This window comes from Urocampus carinirostris, chromosome 14 (genome assembly GCF_059441175.1).
Source record: "Urocampus carinirostris isolate Australia breed hairy pipefish chromosome 14, RoL_Ucar_1.0, whole genome shotgun sequence".
NCBI lineage: Eukaryota > Metazoa > Chordata > Actinopteri > Syngnathiformes > Syngnathidae > Urocampus > Urocampus carinirostris.
In genome coordinates this window covers 35,979,542-36,004,921 of record NC_142362.1, presented here as the reverse complement: position 1 = coordinate 36,004,921, position 25,380 = coordinate 35,979,542, and the positions used below count along the sequence as shown (strand labels likewise).

General features: G+C 38.7%; 1 protein-coding gene across 6 annotated transcripts in view; it reads left to right on the top strand.

The window, feature by feature from the left end:
• Nucleotides 1-24,616, top strand: part of raph1a (Ras association (RalGDS/AF-6) and pleckstrin homology domains 1a) — an 83,612-nt gene extending 58,996 nt beyond the window's left edge. For all 6 annotated transcript variants that reach the window (XM_088352489.1, XM_088352490.1, XM_088352493.1 and 3 more), the window contains 11 exons: nt 3,542-3,619; nt 5,857-5,931; nt 6,236-6,320; nt 9,462-9,583; nt 9,691-9,756; nt 12,732-12,875; nt 12,956-13,066; nt 14,239-14,337; nt 14,707-14,827; nt 16,518-16,648; nt 20,028-24,616. In XM_088352489.1, coding sequence (XP_088208615.1) covers nt 3,542-3,619; nt 5,857-5,931; nt 6,236-6,320; nt 9,462-9,583; nt 9,691-9,756; nt 12,732-12,875; nt 12,956-13,066; nt 14,239-14,337; nt 14,707-14,827; nt 16,518-16,648; nt 20,028-22,208 — 3,213 coding nt within the window. In that variant the 3' untranslated portion in view covers nt 22,209-24,616. The remainder of the gene's footprint in view (nt 1-3,541; nt 3,620-5,856; nt 5,932-6,235; nt 6,321-9,461; nt 9,584-9,690; nt 9,757-12,731; nt 12,876-12,955; nt 13,067-14,238; nt 14,338-14,706; nt 14,828-16,517; nt 16,649-20,027) is intronic.
• Nucleotides 24,617-25,380: the final 764 nt, after the last annotated feature.

Below are 25,380 nucleotides of genomic sequence, written 5' to 3'. Positions count from 1 at the left end.
GTAAACTTATCATCCATTTAGGAAATTATTTTGCTAAAACACTATATGAGTATTTCGCATTATTTATATTTTCCAAACGTCTTAAATTCAGGCTACCCTGTGCCTACTGTAACCATGTTCTTGCCCCTTGCGCGAGAGTTTCTGAGATCTTCCTGGATATTATTTTAAGGGACCAGATTAGTTAAATGCAATCCTAGATCCTGTCATTAGATTTCATTTTAAAATGTAATAGAAGAACTACTACTAGAATATTGAGGTGTATAAAGGTAGAAAAAAAACTAAATAATGCCTATAAATGTAAATTAACATGCCCACACTTTACAACACGTCTGTAAAGTATTCACAATGCTTTTAGTACCTAACAGCCTAATCCTAAAATTAAAGTATGCCATGACCTGATACAGTCAAAGTAATGCCTAACCCAAAAGGGAAATGCACCGTTAACAAAAGTTTCCTGTAGTTGAGCAGCTAGCGCAGTCTCCCAGCTTCCATTTTTTTAAATCTCAAAATATATCAATATTTCTTGCACCATGTTAAAAAGGGAAAAGCAGTTATTGTTTTCAGCCAACAGAGGATGTTGATGTTACATAATGGTTTTTGCCCAATTAAATCCCGTAATTTTGGGGGAGGGGTGTGTGCGGTCTAAAATGTCTTATTATTGTGTTATGTAAGCTTAAAACTAAGAACACCACTGCGAATGCTAATTGTCAATGCTAAATATAGGCACTTTTCCACACTAATTTGCTATGTAAAAGTACTTGATTAAATTAAATCCCTTTGCCTGCATTTGTCGTCTTTGATAAATGTCTTCGTTTTGAGTACTAATTCCTGATTTTAATGTATAAAAGTTCTTAATTATTGAACGGGGGGGTGCATATTATTGTAAAGTAAAAAATAAATCCTTAAGAAAACCAGAATTATCTCTCACTGGGGCATTTTTTTCATTCATTGTTTGAAGTTTTACAATTACAATGAATATCTGTTCCAAAAAGTAGATTTATGTGAACTAAAAATGAGGTGTTTTTTTCAACACTGTTGCTTTGTAAAAATCTGTGAAGGGTTTTGCTGAAACATGATTGAATAATCCTTCAACATCTGTTACTTAAGGTGAGATGCAACCTCAAATAAGTGCTAAAAAGCACAAGGAACTATACACACTACGGGCACTCAAAGTCACCAAAAGACACAATTTCCTCTTCTATTTTACCAAACCTTTTACAAGGTTTTTCTTGGCTCCTGTTTCCACAAGATGGCAGACAATCATGTCAGCTCCCTTTCTGTGAGCCTCATGTTTTTGTAAAATACAAATTTCTCAACCTATGAGTATTTTTAATAAAAACTAAGTTTATACAGTATGATAGTTCTTGTGTTTTTGTTTATTGTTCAATTAAATTATGTTTTTCTCAAACGAATGAAGTTTTTCTACCTTAGGTGGCGCTGAATAATATACAATGTCCTTTAAATATAATGTCCTATTTATGCACAATTTAGTACTTTATTTTTTTTCTCTTGAAGCTGAGTGATTCTTGTATGAATTTTTAGTGCATTCATGTACCTGTATTTTTGAATCACTCTACGACAACAAGATGATGTATTTCTTTTGGGGGGAAAAAACTCGCCCTTTTTTCACAAGTGGATGGTGATATCCTTAATCAGCAGCCGTCCAAATATTTGGGCATATGGAATGTGTTTAGTATAAATAAAAAGCTTGATACTCACTACCTGCGCACACACTGACTCTAAACCAGTGTTGGTCGTGTTACTAGAAAATCAGTAATAAGTTAGTTACTACTGACCTCATCTGAAAAATAATTCAGTTACCCTCCCAGATTAATCACACCAAATGTTAGTGGGATACTCTTAAAGTCACTTTTTGGTGACAAATGACTATATAAACTCGCATATAGGCTTTAACTGCTTTAATATAGCCACGTAATAACAAATGGAAGAAAATGTGTACACTAACAAGAAGAAACGGTGATATTAAAGTAGAACTTGTGCAATGATTTAATGTACAGTTACATTCAGAGCCTATTGTTGCACTAGCAGAGCTGACTGCCAGGAGGTTTAGGTCCAGTATACAGTATATAGGACACAATTTTTACCGCAGTTTGCAGTCATGGTGTCACACCAACAGACCCCGTTTTGGCTGTAAATAGCAAAAAAAACACACGGAAGCTCACTAAGCATTCTATGTTAATTATTTAGACACTTTATAATGAAAAGCCACACAACAAACTTTATACTCTATCGAAGCACCCAGAGGAATTTGATTGGGTGAGCGGTGGGAATGGGCAGAGCAATTCACAGGACAGAACGCGCGCTCTCTTTGTCCTCGTCCAGCGCTGTCTGTACTAAAGGTAAATACGTTGGTATCCTCGTTTTTGTGACATTTTTTTCCAAAAACTTTGCTTGCACCTTGTTTCGAAGCCATTATTTAGGACAAAAATGACAGACAAAATGAGCCTCCGCACTCTTAAGTAGTTGCAGGGGGAGACACATTTTAAGTGGTATATTTATATTGATATGGGACACAGGCTCTGGCATTATTATTATTATTTCATAGATTTGATAATATCATCAAACATTACACTGTGAATTAAAATGTACTAAATTATTATCTTTTGTCTGAAGAATGGGTTTGGCGGTTTGGTTGAATGTTGTCTTAAAATATACGGTGTGGCACTCTAAACAAAAATCTAAATATTTTTGCTTTTATGGCTCTTTGCGTCAAAAAGGTTTCTGACCCCTGCGTCACAGTTCTCGTTACAGCGAATGCGTTTGTCCCAAAACTGTTGTTAACATAGAGACAGGGCAAATATATTAAAAATTCAGCAAAACTCACAAGGGGGTTGTAGGTATCAGAGAAACATTGCAACTGAGATAGCATGTGGACACCGCCCTTCCCCCACACGCAGCCTAGCATCTGCCCTTTCCCCTGCTGATGCCTGCTTGGACTCTGCAGCCTCACACATCTTGCCAGTCCGCGAGAGAGATGCGACGGGATATGGTCGCTTTTTTGGATTTTCCTGGAACGAGGCCGCCGTTTGACCTCAATTAGCCATTTATGATTATTTGCCAACAGCTTGACAGCCAGATCGCAGCTACGTTTTTTCATCTTGTTTTTTTTTTAACCTCACTATTAGTTTGCAGTTTGTATATAAAACTCCTTTGATTAAAAAGTATTTAATTTTAGCAGTAAAACAGGCACGAATTGACTGAAATTCTCTTGCTCAACAAACAAAGTTTGTTTAAAAGAAACTTGGGGTCCAAGGTTTTCGCAAATCGTGGTTGCCATGACCACACTCGCTGCCTTTCTCGCGACGCTACTTTGAGAGGTTCTAACAAAACTGGAGTAAAGAATCCTGAAAGTCTACAGCATGCATTGGATGCTATCACAGACACAGAATTGTTGACAATAAACCAACATAAGCAATGAATTCTTGCTGGAAGAGTCAGGTAAAGTTGAGTTGATTAAAGGCATTCAAATATGCAGCAAGTCATTTTTTTACACAGACTGACAATTTGTGCTTGCATGCAGGAGGAGCAGGCTGCAAAGCTGAAGGCAGACAATATCAGAGTTGCCCTGGAGAAAATAAAAGAGGCTCAGGTGAAGAAGGTAAGGCTGCTGATCACTACGCAAATTACCTGTACTGTCGAACTTCATATCCAAGTGCTGTATTCTGTTATGTTATCAAACTATTCATGAAGTGATTACTAACAAACTACCAATAATAGTGAAAATCTGTGAAGTAAATATGAATGGGGAACAACCATGTGTTTTTTCTGTGTAATAGACCTATCTGAATTACTCGATTTTAATCCTTTAACATGTTGTCTTTTATGTGAGATCTGTGTTTTAAGCAACCGATGATGTCATTTAATCGCTCTTTAAATTACAATATACACTATAGCATGCACAATTCCCTTTATTATTCTGATGACTGTGCCAAAAGACCTCAAACCTCAGATAGGAAATTCCAACCTAGGTTTACAAAAGCAAATCTATCTCATAGGGTGTGAGAACAGCAACATGATTGGCCAATAGTGACAACAATGTAAACAGTGCATAATAGTCAAAACAACGAACAACAGTACCCAATAATAGTCAAATAACAAACTACCATCCTAAGATTTTACGGGGTTTATATGGGTGCTTGAAATCCTTGAAACTGCTTGAAATGTAATGTTGTGGTTCCAATTTTTCAAAAGCGCTTTAATTTTGTGTGAAGTGCTTGTAAAGGCTTGAAATTATTGCTATGTTTCTTAGCAGTCTGTCTCTATAAACCAAATTAATGAAGAAAACATGTCTGCTTAAAAATGACGCCAACACGCCTAGAACATGAACCTAGTGTGGCAATCTGAGAGAGACAGAGATCAAGACCAAGAGACAGAGAATAACCATGACTGGTGATATAGACAATAATAGATTTTACCTCTGATTTACAGTAGCTTGTGAACTACACATAAATTAAACTTTGGAAGAACTGAATTTCCTTGCCTTAAATACACCTTATATACATTGTTAGTGTTGGTGTGATCAATACTATAATTGATGAGAATGACAATCAAAAATTACTATTATTACCAATATAATAATGGATTATTTCTTCTTTGGGTGGTACTAGAGAAATTGGAAAATTGTTGAAAATCTTTAAAAAGTGCTTGGATTTGGTCATAAAAAGGTGTACCAACCCTGTTTTAAACTCATATATTTACCCATATATTATGTTTACTATTAGAATGCACAAACATGTGGAAATTACCCATATTTAAATGCTAAAAGTGTAAGTACATGAAAATAATTGACGACGTGTAAAACAAAAGTAACAACCAATAGGTAAATTTAGAGATTTCTGAATTACTTGCACCAGGAAGTTATTGTTATGACAATTTTAAAACTCTAATCATTTTAAATGAAAACATCGTGGATGGGTTTTTTTATTGATTTTTTTTCTCTTTTTTTTACCACACCACCATTTAACAATTATTTGTGCATGAGTTTGTGCGCAGCACGTGTCAGTCCAACCGGTCTATGTGGGTCAGGTCAGTGATACGCCACAATAAAAAAGCTGGTCAATAACAGCTGCGGTCATGTGCACACGCATTCATATTACACACATAGAACACTCAGCATAATAACCGCTGCAAATGAAATCACAATCCTACAGATAGAGCAATTGCAATGCTGGATTAACCGCCTGAATTTATTCAGCTTTGTGCAACAATTTTTTCGATTATTTAAAAAAATATAAACTCCAGGTTTGATAAGGTCTATATTTACATAGGCTTGCCGGTCAAGGTTGGGTCGTTTAAGCGTAACTTTGATGACAATGGACTTAAAAGCCGCTGGAATAGCACCCGAGAAGAGCGATATGTACTCTGAGGTTGCAGATCGAATCTCAGAGGGCAGCACATTCCACAGCACCGGGAGAACGCTCACAAATCTGCAGATTTCTTAATTAATTATGAACCGTTGTTGTCACAAACGGCCAATCATGTTCCTGTTCTTTAATTTCCACATCCTTTAGGGTGGGTCTACCTTTGTATATGATATTTTTAAAAAAGGACTCAGGGGAGGGCTTTTAGAACAGGTTAAAAAAAATTATCTGAGGTTTGGGCTCTTTCCACTGTTTTTCTTACAAATTCAAAATCCATTGATCCCTTCTCTCCTTATTTTGAGTGACTACTTAAATAGAAACCAATATCAATTGCCTAGCCCTAATACTGTACATATCGAAAAGGAAAATATTTATCTCAGCCCGCTGCCTAAAGAGCTCGTTTTTACCTGTCTTTATTTAAATATGCCGAGAAAGTTTGCATCAGATTGTTGATGGATCATGTTTGTTTTTACAGTTGGTGATTCGTGTTCATTTGTCTGACGAGAGCTCAAAGACCATGATGGTGGACGAGAGACAAACCGTCAGACAGGTACATTTCCTGTTACAACGCCTTCCTGCGAGAATAAAACATTAATGAGTACATTTGATTAATTGACATAAAGGTTCTCCCAGAAAACCTGCTAAGCCTAGTGTTGAGCATTAGGACGGACCAAGATTGTAATTTCACCTGTCAGCCTGTCAGACATATAAAGAGAAAAGCTTTTACCTCAGCATTTTGTCATGTTCTTTGATTGTGGGGCATGTATGTCATTTGATTTTCTATTTATTTTTATGTTGCAATGTTAATATTTGTTGTGTGATCAGAATAATGTGAAGATTATCCTGTACTTCAGGTTCTGGACAGTTTACTGGAGAAGTCCCACTGTGGTTACAGTCCAGACTGGTCGCTAGTGGAAACCATTAATGAGCTGCAAATGGGTAATAAAACACACCTAATGAGTTTGTTTAGAATAACGGTTTAAGTGTTATTGACACAGGCCAGACTTTTTTCTTATCAATTCTAATGCCAATTTTCTCTTATACTGTAGATTTAAAGTTAGTAAATGTGATGGTTCCATTCAAGCAGGGCTTATAATTAATTTAAGATGTGTTACTGGTACAATTCCTGTAAAAAATGCCCGATTTGACACAATATTGTCATAAAAGTCACATATTCGTATCTCATTAAGTATTTTGAATGGGCAAGTACCGATACCGCGCAGTGGTAAGCGCATGTGCGGCACAGTTCTTGGGAACCTCCTGCGTGGGTTCAAATCCAGCTCCAGACTTCCTGTGCGGAGTTTGTATGTTCTCCCCGTGCTTGCGTGGGTTTCTTCCGGGCACTCCGGTTTCCTCCCACATTCCAAAAACATGCATTTCAGGTGAATTGGCCGGTCCAAATTGTCCCTAGGTGTGAATGAGCGAGTGAGTTGTCTGTCCCCGTGTGCCCTGCGATTGGCTGGCAACCAGTTCAGGGTGTCCCCTGCCCACTGCCCGATGATTGCTGGGATGGGCTCCAGCACCCCCGCGACCCTACTGAGGATAAGCGGTGTAGCAAATGAGATGAGATGAGAAGTACCGATACCTTGTATTTGAATGTACAACAGGGATCAATTCTGTTCGCCACCCTTGTGGCTGTTTTTCAATCAAATAATAGAATAGAATTGTCTTTTGTCAATACAGTGCAGTGAACGTTTTTTATTACGAGATTAGACATGGCACTCCATGATAAACACGTATTAAAGTCTTAAAAAGGAGTAATGAGATGAAAAGAATATCAGGATAAATAGGCTGAAATATTTTTAAGGTTCAGGGTTCTTACAGGTGCTTGAAATCCTTGAAAATGCTTGAATATTAATATTGTGTTTTCAGGGATTAAATGTGCTTGCGAATGCTTGAAATTGTCTCTCAACAAGTCCGCTTAAAAATTATAGCGATACTGTTTTCTGTGGTTTTGCTTTGACATTGCATGTCTTCTTCCTTCGTGATTAACTGCAGCTGACATTAGTTTGTATGGCCTTGTCCTATCAAGACAGGTGCATGATATGCTAAAACAGGACACTATGAAATGTGCCTTAGTGCAGGGATTACACACCTACTGTATTTGGGGAAAATTTGTCTCGAAAAACAAAGATTTTTGTAATGTAGTGATAACAATCATATGAGTTGATAAATGTGCACACAAGATTGAAAATTGCATATTTAAATCACAGATACATTTTTGGCTCTGCAGAATACATGATTCACACTTGATTTGATGTTCAAAGGTAGTGGAGAAATTGGAATATTCGCTTTGAAAGTCCGTAAAAAGTGCTTGAAATTTCTTTACAAAACCGATTTTTCAGTACAATTCGCAATATTTTACGCAGGTCTGTGCACTCCTTTAGGGTGTTGATAGCCCTTTTCTGAACCTGTTAGTCCTTTTTTTTAGGACCTGTAGTGCCAACCAGAGGGGAGCAGGTCAAAGAGGGGGTGGCTGTGGTGAGAGAAGTCCTTTATAATGTTCTCTGTTGTGGTATCCCAAAGACAAAGGCAACAATGTTTCTAAAACACTAAACCATAAATGTAACAAAAATGGTCATAGGTTTATGTAATAAAAAGCATTTGTCATGCATTGTGTTCCAGCAAGCAGAAATGTAAAGTTTTGCCTTATTATATGGAGGATTGGAACAAAATATTTAAAAAGGATGGTTTCATATCTACTCCATTAATGTTTATCGACGTTTGCTTTTATGGAATACATCAGTGTTTATTTTATGGGACTTGATATTGGCATTGGTCAGAATTCAATAATGGAGTGCATATAGCATCCTTAATACAGAGAACGTGGTGACATGAGTAATGTATGAAGATGCTCGGGTGCGTTTGAACACAGAGAGTAGTACAAAAGACTGCATGCGCTCAGTTATTCAGCAACAGTGATGAGTACACTTTACTCGAGGGAATAGATGGGTAGGATGTGTGTTTTACAGGCACACAAACACAGTTCTACTCGGCTTAATGGTCCTTGACACACACACAGTCTTTATGTAGGTCTTGTTTGGTGATGCGTGTAATGCATAACCCACATCTTAAGGGCTCCACGAGCTATTGAGTCTTGTTGTGTTCAAAAGAGAAGGTAAAAATGCACCTTATTAGTGCATGCAAGTCTTTTAAAACGAGGTTGACCACTATGAAGCTTTTGTGCGAATTAACTGGTGACTCCTAATTGAGAGAATTAGTGAGACGTCCTTTCACATAATGACTACACGCCCACTCGCACGCATTTCAGCGGTGTGTCCTTTAGCGAGAAAGGCACTCACTTACTATCATATAGTAACCCTTTCATGAAAATGCTGTGTATATATATATATATATATATATATATATATATATATATATATATATATATATATATATAAGTTATGTTTAGGGAAAAAGCAGCATCTGAAAAAGGCTCATATGAGTGAGTCAGGTTGTGCCTTTCACACTTAGGCCTTCAGTAGTGCTACATCTGAATCAATATAACCATCAAAAACTATTTTATGGGTAACATTTACTGCAGCTACAGCTGTGACACATATAAAAAGCATCAATTATAACTTCATGCAAAAAAAAATTCTTCACCTTTTTGTTGTGATACTTTGCATACCGCACAAAGGAGAGTTTGTGAAACCGCGGATGTTTCCCCAAGCCCGCTAGAAGGCCCTGCCCTGCCCCGCCAACTTTCAATCTGGTTGGCTAAAGGAACAGCTTTATCGTTATGTCTCAGAGCCTTCAAAAGTCTTTGTGAAGTCCTTGGGCAGATTCCTGACCCTGGTAACAAGTAATGGCTGGAATGTGATTGGTTAAATGGTTAACTATAAGAGTACACTTCAGGAAGCAGCACAACCAAGAGAAAAGCAATAAAAGGACGCTGACAGACCATTTGGACCATTTTAATAAGTATTACAGGACAAAATTTAACAAACACCACACTATGGTCTGACGAGTCCACATAACATGTTTTTTTTTTTAATTTATGTGTGTAGAATTCACTCATCAGGATCATGTCACTCCTGCTTAACATGTCTTTTCATCTTTGCTGCAAACTCTTCACAGAACGCGCCTTTGAGGATCATGAAAACCTGGTGGAGAACCTGCTGAACTGGACCCGAGACAGCCAGAACCGCATCATGTTTACTGAACGCGTTGAGAAATATGCGGTGTTCAAAAACCCACAGGTAATGATCACATCATTGACTGACCATTAGCCCCAGCCCAAAAATGGATGACTAATTTGCTAAAAATGTGAAGGTTCTCACCCAACACTTACGTTTGTATGATGCAGAATTATTTGTTGGGGAGAAAGGAGACTTGTGAGATGGCTGAGCGCAACAAAGAGGCCTTGTTAGAGGTTAGTTGATGCAGCGCACAGCTGTTCCCTTAACTATGTGTGGCGCATAGTAACTTACCATTAACAAGCGATCAAGTGTTTGAAAAAGCATCAACAACAATGCTAATCTCTCGCTGACCAATTCTATATATCTTTAATTCCGGACCACAGAGTGAACCGGATTAAAAGGCGCAATGCCCAAATATAAGAACAAAACTAAATTTAAAAAATTAACTAATAAACTTGTTGCAGAATGCCAGCTGCTCCGTGCCCCTGCACACCTGATGCCGTTTTTAGCTGCGTTGTTTTCAGTTCTGCTATTTTTTTCATCAAGTAAATAAAACGAAAACAATGTTAACAAACATGTCTGAAAATGAATGGGAAGAAGCATATACTTATTTGATCCTACCAATTCGACTTCCTTAATAATTGTGTCTTAAGGCTAGATATCCTATGTATTTACATGTAACATACACCTCATGATATACATATTTACATAGGTTCTGTGAATATACAGTTACTTTACATCATCATCATCATCATCACCATGACTACTTATACCAGGGGCCGGGAACCTTTTTGCCTGAGAGAGCCATAAAAGCACAATATTTGGAAGTTTGTTACAGTGAGAGCCATATAATATATTTTAAGACTGAATTCAATTAAATGTAAGAATAACAAGCGTCTTAATTTATTATTTTGAATAATGTTGTTATAATACTCACCATTAATGTGACTTCCGGTGCTGCGTGGATTTGCTGATGGTTTTGTAGTCTGGTTGGTACTTGGTGAGATTAAGCTTCATGCAGGCATTGAGGCTTTCATCCGTTAAACGTGATCGTAGGTTGGACTTGATGTTTTTGAGATGTGAAAATGACTACTCACATGAATACGTCGATCCAAACATTGTCAATACACCAATACTCACACGCCTCAGTGTGTGGTATGTGACTGGAAGCGCGAAGTTTTGAGAATCAACTCGTCTTCGGGTTATAGTTTGTTCATTCCCGTCCACATGTGCTTGCTCGCCAACTCCGCTTTCTGTCGTGCAATTCTTTACAACTCTTCATTCAGAATAACATCAAAGATAATAGTCATGTTAATACTTATAATAATAATGATAACAAGCCTAATTATTAGCCTGAATAAGGCTTCTGCTCACTAACATTATTTCTATACTGATGATGATTATAATAACAACAATAAAAGTCACAGTCAAGTCAAAAAGTCAAATTTATTTATAGCCCTTAATCACAAAAATGTCTCAGAGGACTGCACAGGATTACAATGACACAATTACCTGATCTTAAACCAACATGCGGGCAAGGAATAACTCAAAACCTCAGTGTGAGGAAAAAGAGAAACCTTGAGAAGGGACCTCACAAGTGGTTTCCCCCTTTCAGGATGACCAGGGTGAAACCAGGGTGAATTACATTTAGCATTACAGTACACAAACATAGTAACAGTTATAATAATAATCACCATCATAATAGTTATAATAAGAACCAAATTATTATTTTGTTCTACTAATCTATTAACTCTAAAATGCTACTAATCAGTAATTATCATTCAGACACCAATAATAATAATGACAATATAGAATAATAATTATGATATTAGTATTCATAATACCAAAGTAACCATCCATTTGCTATAAAATGGTTCTAATCTCTAAATATCATTTCGACCCCATTTTCTTTCTCTCTCTGCTTTGACCAGGGTTTGGTAGGGATACTTTAACTTTATTACTTTCAATTACTTTTGGATTACTCCAATACCAAATATGCTAATAAAAGACAAAAGAAACTAAATATGAATACAATTTTGTGCAGGCTTAAGAGTAACGGAATACATGGAACAGCAAAAATGATGTTGGCAAGCTGTTTGGATTTATTTTCATTTTGTTTCTGTCGCATTTTATGTTAGTTTTGCCAGAGATCAAAGATATCAAAGCCAGGAGAGAAAGCTTACCACGTGTTGTGAGTCATAATTTTATTCATATTTAGTTTCTTTTGTCTTTTATTAGTATATTTGGTATTGGAGTAATCCAAAAGTAATTGAAAGTAATCAAGTCAAAGTTGCCCTACCAACCCTGGCTTTGATAATATTGCTTTATGTATCTCAATTTGAACTTGTGAATTTGGGGACATTGTTTGAGTTCATCCTGTAATTTGTTACAAAGTTTCACTCCACATACTAACACACTCATACTTTTGCTGGTGGTTCTCACCGGTTGAACCTTGAAGTTACTACTTTCCCCCCAAAGTTATACCTTTTTTCTTTCTTTTGAGTGATTATTGGATGCAGTACATCTTTGTTCACTTTAGATAGTAGTTGTGAAGTGCAAAACTACACCAGGTCAAACAGTTTTAATAATTTGGACTGCAAAAATAAAATATTGGTGTGGTCACAGTATTTTCCCTTTTGCATAATTATTTGTGGATAACAGTGCCAGGGCAACCATACTGTGGATAATGGTGCCAAAGGCACCACATAGACCCGTCTGTTTGTGTTATTGTCACTGGTGGTTGATGCAAAAATGAACCAAATTGCATTTGCTTGTCATCATTCCCCGAGAATTGAAGGGAAACATCAGCAACTTGACATTGATGCCAATAATACTGAAGAAGTGTAGCGTGTTTGATGTAACCTTCACTGTTGAATAAATTGACAAATTAATTTGTGGGTAAAAAGTTAGAATATCGTGAGTAAGTTGTAATATTGAGTAAAGTTCTGTCAAAACATTTGGTTGCGCTTCAATTATGTATTTTATGAATGATTTTTTTTCAAAAACATGAACTAATTTCTAGTTTCTAGAGGTCACCGCATTGTATTGTACTTAGGGCACATGCGTTGTGGAAAAGAGCAGCTTGTCATTATCCTCTGTGCCGCTATGAGGAAAAAAATCAAAATATGCTGCCACTTTGTATTATATGTGGCAAAAAAAGTAGCAGCTTGTAATCTGAAATTTACGATATTTATGTTCTTTTTGTCAGGAGTGTTTCGGTGGCAGTTCCGTGTCAGTCCCAGAAATGGAGGGTGTGCTTTGGCTGAAAGATGATGGAAAAAAGTCCTGGAAGAAACGCTACTTCCTACTAAGAGCCTCTGGTATCTATTATGTGCCAAAAGGCAAAGCCAAGGTATGCGTGCCGTTGTTTGCACGTGCGAATGTGAATTGGCAAAAAAGATGACAAGGAGGCACGTGTGTTTTTCTGAGTAGGCATCCAGAGATCTGGTGTGTTTTCTCCAGTTGGACCATGTGAACGTTTACCATGGCCAAGATTACAAGAGCAAGTACAAGGCGCCAACTGACTTCTGCATGGTGCTTAAGGTACACTCACAATCAATCATACTTGATGACAGCATGGCCTACACTGCTCCCTGGTGGCCGCTTAATAAATTAAATTCACATTAGGTGAGAGGTCTCAAATTCGATTTACTTGGGGGGCCATCTGAGCTAGTTTAATAATAATAAAAATAATTTCCTTTGTATTGTCATTCTTTGTAACAATGTACACAGAACGAAATGTCGATACACCTGACTCGTTGTAGCGAGCCGATTGTGGGTGAGGTTGTGCCAAATTGGGTTTTCGTCAAAAAGGTTCTGATAAAGATATTCCACTGTTTGCAACTATCATTTATATTTCTTTATTTATTTTTCAAAATTTCATGCGCAAAATAAGATCCAACAAAAAAAACTACGATGAATGATTTTAAAAATAAATCAAACACCCGCAAGGGCTGTACTTAAAGGGACAGTGTGTATTACTTAGTCCCTTCTAGTGCTAAAAAAATGATATTTCATTTTAAAAATATCATTTTTATTAAAATGATCAGGGAAAATACATATAAACGTGGATTTTTTTTAAAGAAATGTATATGTATGTTACATAACGTGTGGCTCACTTAGAGGGAGGGAGCTGAAATCATTGTCTGCTTCTTACCGCTAGGGGTACACCTAAGTCTTATTTTTGTTTACTTTCTATTTTTGTTTTCCTTTTTATCGTGTTCATATTTCATTCAGGCTTTTTAATTTCTTTTTTTTTTGTTGCTTTTTTTCTGTCTTTTTTCCCTTTTTATTTTCTTTTTTTCTTCTTTTTCTTCTATTCTTTCTTTCCTTCAGTATTTCCTTCCTTTATTTCCTTCTTTTTTTGTTTTTTTTCTGCCTTTTCTTTTGTGTATTTTTTCCCTTTTTTTTCTTTGCAAATGGCTGGGCCAAAAAATGAGAAAAATTGTGCTCTATGGTCAATTTGAATCTCCGCAGATAGTATTATTACTTGTGCTCTGTAGCACGACAGAATACATCAACATCTATTGGTCAAATCATGCACACTGTGCCTTAAACTCTCACGAGTTTGAGACTGCTGCGTCAGGTGAAAAGTAAATATTATACCATAGCCACGTGCGTGTTTTTATTTATTATAGAACTATAAAGGCCTAACTTGTTAAAAAGAATCTTAAGATATTTCTATGTGAAAATGATGTTCTTGTATTTTGTCACAGCACCCTCAAATCCAGAAGAAGTCTCAGTACATCAAATATCTCTGCTGCGATGATGTCAGGACGCTCCAGCAATGGGTCAACAGTATTCGCATCGCCAAGGTAACATCAGAAAGATGATCAGCTCGTCCGTCATTTTCCTCAGCCGTTAAAACAGACGCCACATTCTCAGGTCGACAAATGGCACTCCAAAGAGCACGACAATCAGCAAATAAACATCCCCTGTATCTACAGTATTTAACAGAGCTAAAGGTCCAGAAAATAGCCATATAAAAACGGGCAAGCCCTTTTATCATTTTAAATCATTCTGGTAGCAGATACTGTATTCTATCAATTACGCTGAATACCCAATGTATAAATTCTATTCTGACTGGCAGAAGTTTTCTCATGTTTGAGGTGTAGGAATGATAGCAGCGGGAGGGGAGAAGGAGCAATACTATAATATGATATTTTGTCCCTTTTTCCTTCCAGTATGGCAAGCAGCTTTACATCAACTTTCAGGAGGCCATAAGAAGGACCGAGGCTGCCTATGAATGGTCTTCACTTTCTTCTTCCTCCATAAAGTCAGGCTCTTCCTCCTCAAGTCTTCCAGGTGAAATACTCTTCAGAGATTGAGCCTCACGGTCAATATCGGCATCGCACAGAATGCAAATCAGGGCAAAAATACATTTGAATTTGATGGTCAGTCATTTAAACTTTATTAACTCTAGATGTAATAATTTTATTCCTTAAGAAAATTCTTAAAAAATAAAATTGACATTATGATTTTAAAAATGGCATAATACTTTTTACTTTCAAGATGTAAATATCACAGAAAGTACATGATTAAGGCAAATTACATTAAAACTTAATAATGTTGAAGATCACTAGATTTATTCTTTCAAATCTGAATGCGAACTTGAAAAGCATGTGGATTATGTGAACGATTTCACAAATTTTCATAAAGCGTACCACCTGAGACTCTGCATACATCAAATCTGTAATCCATCTCCTGCCAAACGAGCATATACCTTGGGTAACCGTCTCAACCAGTTTACAATTTTTTCTTTTTGTATACAAATTATTTTTTGTAAATTAGTACAGGGAAATACATAAAGTATGTCAGAAAGGTGAGATCACCTCTCACATTTCTGCATAGATTTAATTACAATGTTTAATAGAATATCACTGAAGAAACATCGCTTTGACACAATGAAAAGAAATACGTCAACAAAGGCCATGGCTTCCTGGCTATACTCTGGTCTGATGAGACAAAGTTTAATTAATCCGGCTCAGATGGTGTGACGCATGTGTGGCAGCAACCAGGTGAGAAGTACAAATATGTTTGAGTCATGCCGAAAGTCAAGCATGGTGTTGGAAATTTCATGATTTTGGGTTGCATGAGTGCAACTGGAATTAGGGAGCTGCATTTTATTAAGAAAAAACACAAACTGAAGTATGTACTGTGGAATACTGGAGCAGAGAATGAGCCCTTCCCTCCAGAAACTGGGTCGCACGGCAATTTTCCAGCCTGACAATGACCCCAAATACACTTTAAGAATGACCATGGCTTTTCGAAAGGGCATAATGGTAAGAAGGATGGACTGGCTAATCATATCTCCAGATCTAAACCCAATAGAACATTTTTGGGGCTTCCTCAAGCGGAAGGAGGGGAGAGGCACAAGATCTTGAACATCCTCCAGTTCTGTCATATTGTAAGTGGAAGAGCATTTCAGTGGCAATTTGTGAGGCTCTGGTGAAATCAGGGGCTAGGAGGATCAAGGTGGTTCTGCAAACTCATATTGGCCGCACAAAATATTGAATTTCAGGAAATTTTACTTCAGTGTGTACTTACTTTTGTTACCATGGGTTTAGCTACTAATAGGAATTGTTTTAGTGTTTTTGAGAGGGAAAATAAATTTACACTGCTATGTAAGCTTTACGCAGACTTCCCTTAATTGTGTCAAAGCGATGTTTCTTCAGTGTTGTTCAATTAAACATTATGATGAAACCTTTACCGAAATGTGAGGGGTGTACTGACTTTTGTGACAAAGCAGTGCAGTCAAACCGCAAGACAACGCTGGGACGTGCAAGAGAAAACATGCTGCTGTTTTAAAGGTGTAGGCTTAGTGTCGCCAAAGACCTTACAAAGACAATGGAGGCGTGTTTCCTTATATCTTTCTCTCTATTCTCTGTACGAACCCTGGGTATTGTTCGGGGGGCGGTACCAAACTTGGAGGCGGGGTGTCTATTGTTTTGGGACCACTGCTCTATAATAAAGTATTTTTATGCCCATTCATCAGAGTCTCAGTCCAACCACTCCAGTCAATCAGACAGCGGAGTGTCGGAGATGACATCATCCAGCCACGCCCGCTCCCAAAGTGTGGTCAGCTCCATCTTCTCTGATGCGTGGAGGCGAGGAACGCAAGGCGAGGTACAACTTTGTGCAAGAAGAAAAAACTCACACACAAACTGGCAAGCTGATTCCCCTTACCTTTGTCGCAACGCCATTCCCAAGTTTTGCCCCTCTGCTTCCTGACAGCTGTCAAAGTTTAAAGTTCTGATGGCCAATCCACTGTGCGCTGACGGTGGAGGCGGCAAAGGTCGGACAGGAAGAAATTTTGGAAAACTTTTGGAAATAAACGCAGTCTGCATGATATATAACATGTTTCCTATAATTATGTGGTGTGGTGACGTGCTAACACAACAACAAGTTTGCATTGCAGTTATACTAGATCTGTGGTGGGCAAATGACTGTCGCGGGCTACGTGTGGCCCATCGGGTTTTTTTCATCAGGCCCGCAAGATAAAAATGGTCAAAATTAATGAGAAATTTCTATAATAGTAAATAAAGTAATACTAACTTAAAATGTTTTTGTGTGCCAATGTTGTCCCCCAAAAATAATACTACAGAACTACTACAAAAATACGATAAAAGTACTAAAATTATATTTAGTATCAAATTTAGTGCTTACAACTTTATTATTTTGCTATCATTCTGAAAACAAATACTGTAGAAATACTACTACAGTAAAATACTACAAAAGCAATAATACAACAGAAACACTACAAAAAGTTATCTACATAAATATTACAACAAAACAAAAGAAATACTACTTTGGAAATAATACTAAATTCTATCAAAATATGACAAAAATACTGCAAAACACCACTACAGTAATACTACAATACAAAAAATACTACAAAAACACAACTACAATGATGCTACAAAAACACGACAGATATTCTACAAAATGTATATTATGAATATACTACAAAATACTACAGGAATACATAAATACTGCTAAAGACCCAGGGTGACACTACTGCTAATGCGTCCAATTATAACTTAGCCATTCACCATTCAACCAGTCACCACCAATCCCCAACACACACACACAAACACACTATGTCCCAGTGCAAGGAATCTACATCCATCCTGTGTTAGGTAACATAAATAGAAATACTACAAAAATACTCCTGCAGAAACACTACAAAAATTCTACAGAAGTACTACAAAAATCCGACTGCAGAAATAGAAATAATACAAAAATACTACAAAAATACAACTACAGTAATACTGTACTACAGAACTGAATACCAAATTTAGTGCTTAAAACAGGGAACATGGACCCAAAATATTACTTCACTTTAATTATTAGCATTTCAAAATGAATTTGATTAAACTAATCTATTTAATAACAAATATAAAGAAATATAACATGTAGATAATTCTTTTATATTTTTTCCTAAATGAAAAAAATAGATCTGTCTTGTGGATTGGCCTGTTTACCTAATGTTTTAACCCAATGCAGCCCCTGACTCCATATAGGTGCCCCCCACCCCCTGTTCTAGATGTAAGATCAGGCCAAAAAAGATTCAGCTCGACCCATGCCTGCAGGTATCAAAGGCGAAGCCTGACCAATGAATTGACCAAACCCGAAAAAGCCAGACATTTCATATACTATTTGTGAGGATTCAGGAGGAGGAAAGGTGATCTATGATATCAAATTTGTAACCATATTTAACTTAAACAAGACTGTATATATATTTACATCTTTTATGTTTCTTGGACTGCTGAGGTTTTATTAACCGACAATTTTCCATCATTGTCGGGGGGGTTTCAGAGTCTACAGTAAAGTTTTAGGGCCATACGTCATTTTAATAGGTTGAAAATTGGGCCATAAACCACAGCAGCAGTACATTCTTAAGAATCCAGCGGGGCAATTAAGAGAGAAAGAGGCAGAAAGACAAATAAGAGCAACTACGAGAGTATAGTAGACAGAGACAAGAAGGAGTTCTTTGAATTTACATTGCAATAGTTTAGTTTTGTGATAAGGCAACTTCCGCTTTTTGTGTGGACCCAAACTATTTACGGCCTCAAACGCTGCAGCGCACTGTGATGTTAGCGCCACCAAATCCCTCTATTGTGTATGAAAACGAGGAAAATGGCGAGCTGCCCTTTCCACAATGCATGCGCTCTACATATGAAACACCAGTTCAGAGGATAAATTAGTATAGGTTTTTTCCAACATTATTCATATAGTACAGGGGTGGCGAACACGTTTGACACAAAGAGCCGAAATTTTGAACTGTGAGATTCAAGTAGCCACACTACGCACTGACCTGCCATGACAAACAGACACACACAAACACACACAATTAAAAACATATTATATCCCATAACACATATAATAACACAGAACACTATTTCCGTTTCGCTTTGCATTTTGCCATTTTGACCATGAGGGTAACAGTCTGCACGCTCATGAAATGTTTACTTAATTAGACGTAACCTACGCAGATGATTGTCAGTCAGTTATGTGTCCGGAGTAGCATAAAAACAACAAATCTGCCAAATTAATTTCAAAATGTTATTTATTATTTTTTTATTTACTCTGATGGATTCGAGTGTGTTTTAAGAGGGGGAAAAAACTAAACATGAAACGAGGCAAGGAGCCACAGTATATAGAAAATATGATGAGGCAAAGAGCCGCATACTGATTGGCCAAGAGCCGCATGCGGCTCTAGAGCCGTGTGTTCGCCACCCCTGATATAGTACAAAACTGGAGCAAAACGAGATGTTTGACGTTACTTTTTATTAATATTGACTAAGTACGATATCTGAGCTTCTTCAACACAAATCAAGCCCTAAATTTATACATCCAAAATGAACAGCAGTGGGAGTGATCTATCAAAAACTCTACAATTCTCTTGCAGTGTCATTAGTCATTGTCACATCGCTGGAGTTTCCTTTAATCCCCAAGGAACGATGACAAGCGAATTAAATTTCCGCGGCAACTATCAATGACAACAATAGCATAAAACAGCTTTTCATCTCTGTAATGCAATCTGGCACTCTTTTCCACAGTATGGATTACCCTGGTGTTTCCAGTTAGAAATATAGGGTTTACATTTTAGGTGACACAGCCCTTGCATTTTACATGACTGACCCTCGTTCGTGTTTTCTTTTAGGGTACTAGTAAATATTTACTTGTATAGTAACTCAGCAGCCAAAGGCGTCAACGCCGAATTCCCTAAGCAGTGTGCGCCAGACTTTAGAAACTCTGGAACTGTTAGTTCTAAATGCTTTTAACTGAAGGGAAGCTACAAGCTGATTAGAGTAGTTGCATTTAAACAACAATTTTTACATGTGTGCATTGGGGAAGCATGCTTGATGAGCAAGATTAGCAAGTCTTGCAATGCAAGAAGGGCATATTTTGCACTGACTGCTGTTTGTTTTTTTTAATTTTGTCTGGTATATGATTTTACTGAATAATAATGATTCTAATAAATGTTTCCTGCTCTTTGCAGATGATGAAGATGGATGCCATCAGTAGACCCATTCCCTTGCAGATCCCCACCGTCTCCTCCTTTCCTCAGTGTCAGACGCCGCCCTATCGAGGCAGCTACCCGGACGGGGCAGTTTCTTCCGATAAGCCCTCTTCTCAGCCTTCGGTCGAAAGTGAGGCCCAGCAGACGATTTCTTCCGCCTCCTACGTCAAATACAGCACGCTTGCATGCCTGCAGAACCAGAACCAGTCCCGAGCTCAGCCGACAGATCCCGCCCCGCCAGCCAATTACAATACTCTCCCTGCAGTTTATGGTGCCACCTCCGCTACGCCTCCTTCCCCCCTACCTCCTCCTCCGCTGACCCTGGACGAGCTGCATGAACCTTTGTATCTCCCTCCTCCACCGCCGCCAGAGGTCCTGCAAGGTGACGATTTGCCTCCGCCGCTCGACCCCATGCTAGATCATCACACTCCGCTGTCCAATGCTGGCCTCCAGCAGTTCTTAGCGCAAAAGTTCCCCAACATGGTGTATGACTTCACGCCAGCTACGACAGAGGAACCTTCTCCACCCCCACCCCCGGCCGACCTATCACCCCCCGCCTCACTGCGATCTCTGTCCCCAAACGCCCCGCCTCCAGCTCCACCCAAAACCTTCACTGGTGGTGGGTTTCCTCCCCAAACTGCACCAAAACCAATGGGTCCCTCTTCTCTGCCGCTTGCACTATCTCCAGTATCGCCAACGCCACCTACCAGCGGCCTTGTGAAGAAGCAGCAGAGTTTCTCAACAGGCCACTCCCCAAATCAACCACCACCCACACTCCCCAAGCAGCACAGCCTCTCCTCCAAAAACCTTATAATCTCCCCTTCCCCTTCCTCGTCTTCTGTTTCCTTGGCTACTTCATCACTGGTCAAGCAGATTGTCAATCAGTTTCCATGCAACGCTGGGCCTTCCCCTCTCCCCTCTTCAAACTCCACTGAAGGATCAAAATTTGGCGCTCCACAGTCCCCCCCTGCAGTGAAAGCGAAACCAAAATGGCAGCCAGGTGGCTCTGTCGTCCCCCAGTCCCCAGAGTTCCCCCCACCCCCTCCTGATGGATCCCTTCCTGAATTCCTGCCTCCACCATCTTCAAAGACGGGCTCTCCCATCAAAAAGTCACCTTCTACGTCGTCCACCGGCTCGGCCAAAAGGGGTCCCCCACCAACCCCGCAGAGGGCATCCTCAGTGCGCTCCAACTCAGGTGAGGCTTCGGACGACTGGCCCAAAAAAGTCGAGAGCCTGCTCAGCAAATTCGGTCAACCCGGGACATCCTCCAACTCTTCGCCGGCGACCGGCTCACCTTCTAAGGACTCGTCCACACTTCCCATGCCGCTTCCCAAACCGGGTAAGCTGAATTTGGCCAATCTCCCGCTAGCACTCCAGGGACTTCAATCCAACCAGCAACAGGCCTCTTCTGATTTCCCTTCACCTCCATCCTTGCCGCCAGTCTCCCAACCGCAACACCTCGAAGTGTCCACTGACTACTTCCCCCCCCCACCAAGTGACTCTGAGCTCTTCCCTCCTCCGCCACACCCGTCCGAGTTCCATCATCCGCCCAAGGTTGCGGTGGTCAACCCACAGCCTCAGAAGCAGCAGCAGCCACCAGCACCTCTGTCTTCCTCGTGGAAACAAGGCTCCCTAAAAAAGGGAGCGGCAGCGCAACCCTCACTGAACAGGCGGTCCAGTAACACCAGCCCGTATGACACCGGCATGTCACTGCCGTTATCGCCGCCCCTTATTTCGCAGAGCCCGCCACCCTCCATGTCTTCCTACTCTGCCTCCGCCATACCTCCCACCTCCCCCAAATCAGCAGGACCGAGCAACTTAGCGCTGAAAACCCACTTCCTAGAGGACCTCAATCGCACCCTTAAGAGGAAGTCTGTTTCCCGCCATGGGTCCCTCACGTCCTCCAACCTCATCCCATCTTCAAAAATGGAGCTGGTAGCCACCATGGACGACATGGCCCTACTCCCACCGCCGCCGCCCGAACTCCTGCCGCAGCAGCAGGCGACCCGCGGACAAACGCAGACGCTGTCCCGCCACCACGCCCACTCCCAATCCGCTAAAAACAGCGCTAACGTCTCAGGCTATGCAACGCTCCGAAGAGGCCCGCCTCCCGCACCGCCAAAACGGGACCAAAGCACCAAACTGACCGGAGAGTGGTAGAGGACAAGCAAAGACTCAAGAACTTTTTATCACATCTCCGTGGTGGAATAATCTTTTGATTTGAGCTGTTTTGTAATCCTAAAAAAGCGATCAGACCACAATCCACCCAAAGTAGTGCTTTTATTGGCTCAATCCAAGTGCGCATGTAAGGAAGAAGGCGGGTCACTTCTGACTGAAAGCCGATGAACACAAAGAAGCGGATATGGTTCTGACCGCTGTTGACTTGGCCTAAAAAAGCATTATCTAAAAAATATTAGTCTCATCAGCAGTATATGCTATTAAGTCAAGAATATGTACTGTATGTACCTTATTTATATGTCGACAAATCAGTAAAACTTTTCATGATATGCGTAAAACTTTGCATTAAGATATGTACCGTAAATTCCGGACTACAAGCCCTAACATTTTCTATATTTCAAATACTTCGGTTTACAGTACAATGCAGCTTCTATTTTTTTTTAATGTTGTCGGCGGTGACTAAGGACACGCAGCAGGCGGTAGCAACACTTGGTCGTCTCCTCTATTACTTTGTCATGTACGTAAGTGATTTGAGAGCTTAAAATCATGCGACTGATCATGCAAAAATCAAATTGGGCTATTAAATTTTATTCAGTACAGCAGTGGTCTGTTACCTTTTCTGTACCATTGACCTGTGTAATGTCTGACAATATATTTGAGGCCTAGCCCAATAATATCATTAATAATACCTTTACCAATAATAATAAGCGTAAAGCCACTATGTAATCATTTGACCAGTAGGGATGTAGATGATACAGAAAAATGCTTTAGATTATATATCATCATAACACTATTTTTACTCATTATGTCATTTGTTAGAGAATGGAGAAAACATAAATTAGTTGAAAGATACAAACCCAAAAACCATGAAAAGGGAAGAACTCTGTGCATGAATCTTAAAGCAAATAAGTACATTGTTCATTTTTGGAGGATTTCGTAGGATTTTGAAGTTTATGTTGTCAATAAACTTTTAATAAAATTTTAATCATGGCCCCATATATTCAACAACGTGTTACCGTTATTGAAAATAGTGCAATGATAAGAAAATTGTATTACCTTTTTCTATGTCATCTACATTCCTAAGTGATTAAAGGTTAAATTTCGGCGATCCGGGTTTGATTCCCGTTGCATCCAATGTTGTGAAAATGTGGTCAGTGATATTTTTCGACTGATCAATCATTACTCAAATCCAGTAGCAACCCTGTTTATAGTAATCCCTTGGTGTATAGCAGTATACTTATTGTGGTTTCGTTACTTCGCCTTCATTGTGTATCTGATTGGTTAAACAGAGGAAGATGCTTTCTATCACCAACAAAGTTGAACTTCTTGAACTACTAAACTTGCTCTGGTGCCACATGCGGATGTTTAGCGGTCACTAGCGGCTCATTGCGCTTTCTAAAATTTGATGATAACGGTCAAATATATGGTTTCTTTAGGACAGAACCGCAGGGTAAATCCAGTTTTCCAGAACGTCCACATGATAGCGTTAAAGTATCATGTAAAGTAAATAGTTTCCTTAAGCCCAATATTTTTATTATTATAATTAGACAGTTCAGAAGTTATTAAAGGTTTTTATTTCGCGGGTTTTGATTATCACAAGTCATTTTTGGAACGTGACCCCCGCCAAAAACGAGGGATTACTGTATGTGTACTGTACAAGCAAAAAAAAAAAAAAAAAGAAATGTTTTTTCTACAATAGCGCTAATAGTATTTACTCTATGTGGCCTGGTACCAAAAGACCCACAGCTAGATGCCGGTCTGCAGGCCAGATAGTTGCTGACCACTACAGTACAATACATTGAGTTTTGTTTTGAGAATGTTTTCGTCGCACTCTTGCGTATAATGCCATTTTAATCCATATTGACTGCTGCTAATTCATTGACAGCTGTGGCACAACGTGTTACTTTTCTGTACTAGACATTTACTATCCGACCTCTTAATGTAAGAAATGGACGTGAATTGGTTTACTTTTATGGCTGTTTGAGCCAAAGTTTTAAAATAAGGTGCGGCTCGTACAAATACAAAGTAGGGTTTCTTCCCTAAACTTGCGCATGCGATTTTTAATTAGGTCCGGAATTTACGGTAAACATCGTACAAGGTTTTGCTGGAGGAAGGAGCATAAAAGCTGGTTCCTAAATGGGCCCGCAACAACGATGAAGGATGCAGGGCGGTGTATGAGATGTATTTATAGTTAATTTGTTGTGGACTGAGAGGAAGGGAAGTTCTGTTTCAGTTCAACCCTTTTGAGTGTTTTTATATTAATTATTTAATACTGGAAAATGTTATTACCACATTATTATTATTTGAAGTTTTAAAAGCCGTGTCAAAGAAAAGTTTCTTTTGATGTCAAAAGTGTTATTCATCTTGTTAAACTGTCTATTCAAAGGAAAGCTTGTTATTTCGTCATTTGTTCACCCTTTTGAAATAATTGCTTGAGTTTTTAGGTTTTTTTGTGTAAACTATTTCATGAACTACTTCTGGTAAAAGTTGCTACATCAGTCTTAATTTGGGTCATTTAATTCTGCTAGGGATGTTCAATAACATTATTTTTCAGACAATAACTTCTAATATGTATACTTGTATTCAGGTGGCTCCAACCTTTTTCAAGTTGAGAACTGCTTTTTTACTAGCTAGCACAAAGGGATCAGAGTTTGGTATGAATTTCTAAAATAGCAACTTAGCTAGATGGCTTGCTAATTAGCTAGATAGATAGCTTGATAGTTAGAAAGGTGAGCAGGTAAAAAACTAAAAGGGAGCTAGATGGCTACCTGAAACCGCAAAAAAGCCAACTAATTAGCCAGATAGAAAGCTAAAAAAACTAGATAGCTAGCTAGAAAGGACAACATTTAGCTTAAAAACTATCAAAAAATATAAAATGTTATCTAGATAGCATAAAAAATGGCTAAAAAAATGATTTTTAAGCACTGCTGAGATGCTAGAAACACAGAGTTGTCCGTTTCACTAAGCAAAAGTAACTCAAACTACACAAAGAAAACTAGCTAACGGTTTTATCAAAAAGATAACCTAAGGCTGGGAGAGAGTTCATGCTTGTCCCCGCATAGTTTGTGTATGAGAGTATAGTAGTCCAGAATGTTTGAGTATAGTAGTGTGTATGAGAGTAATAGTATATAGAATATATTAGTGTTTATGCATG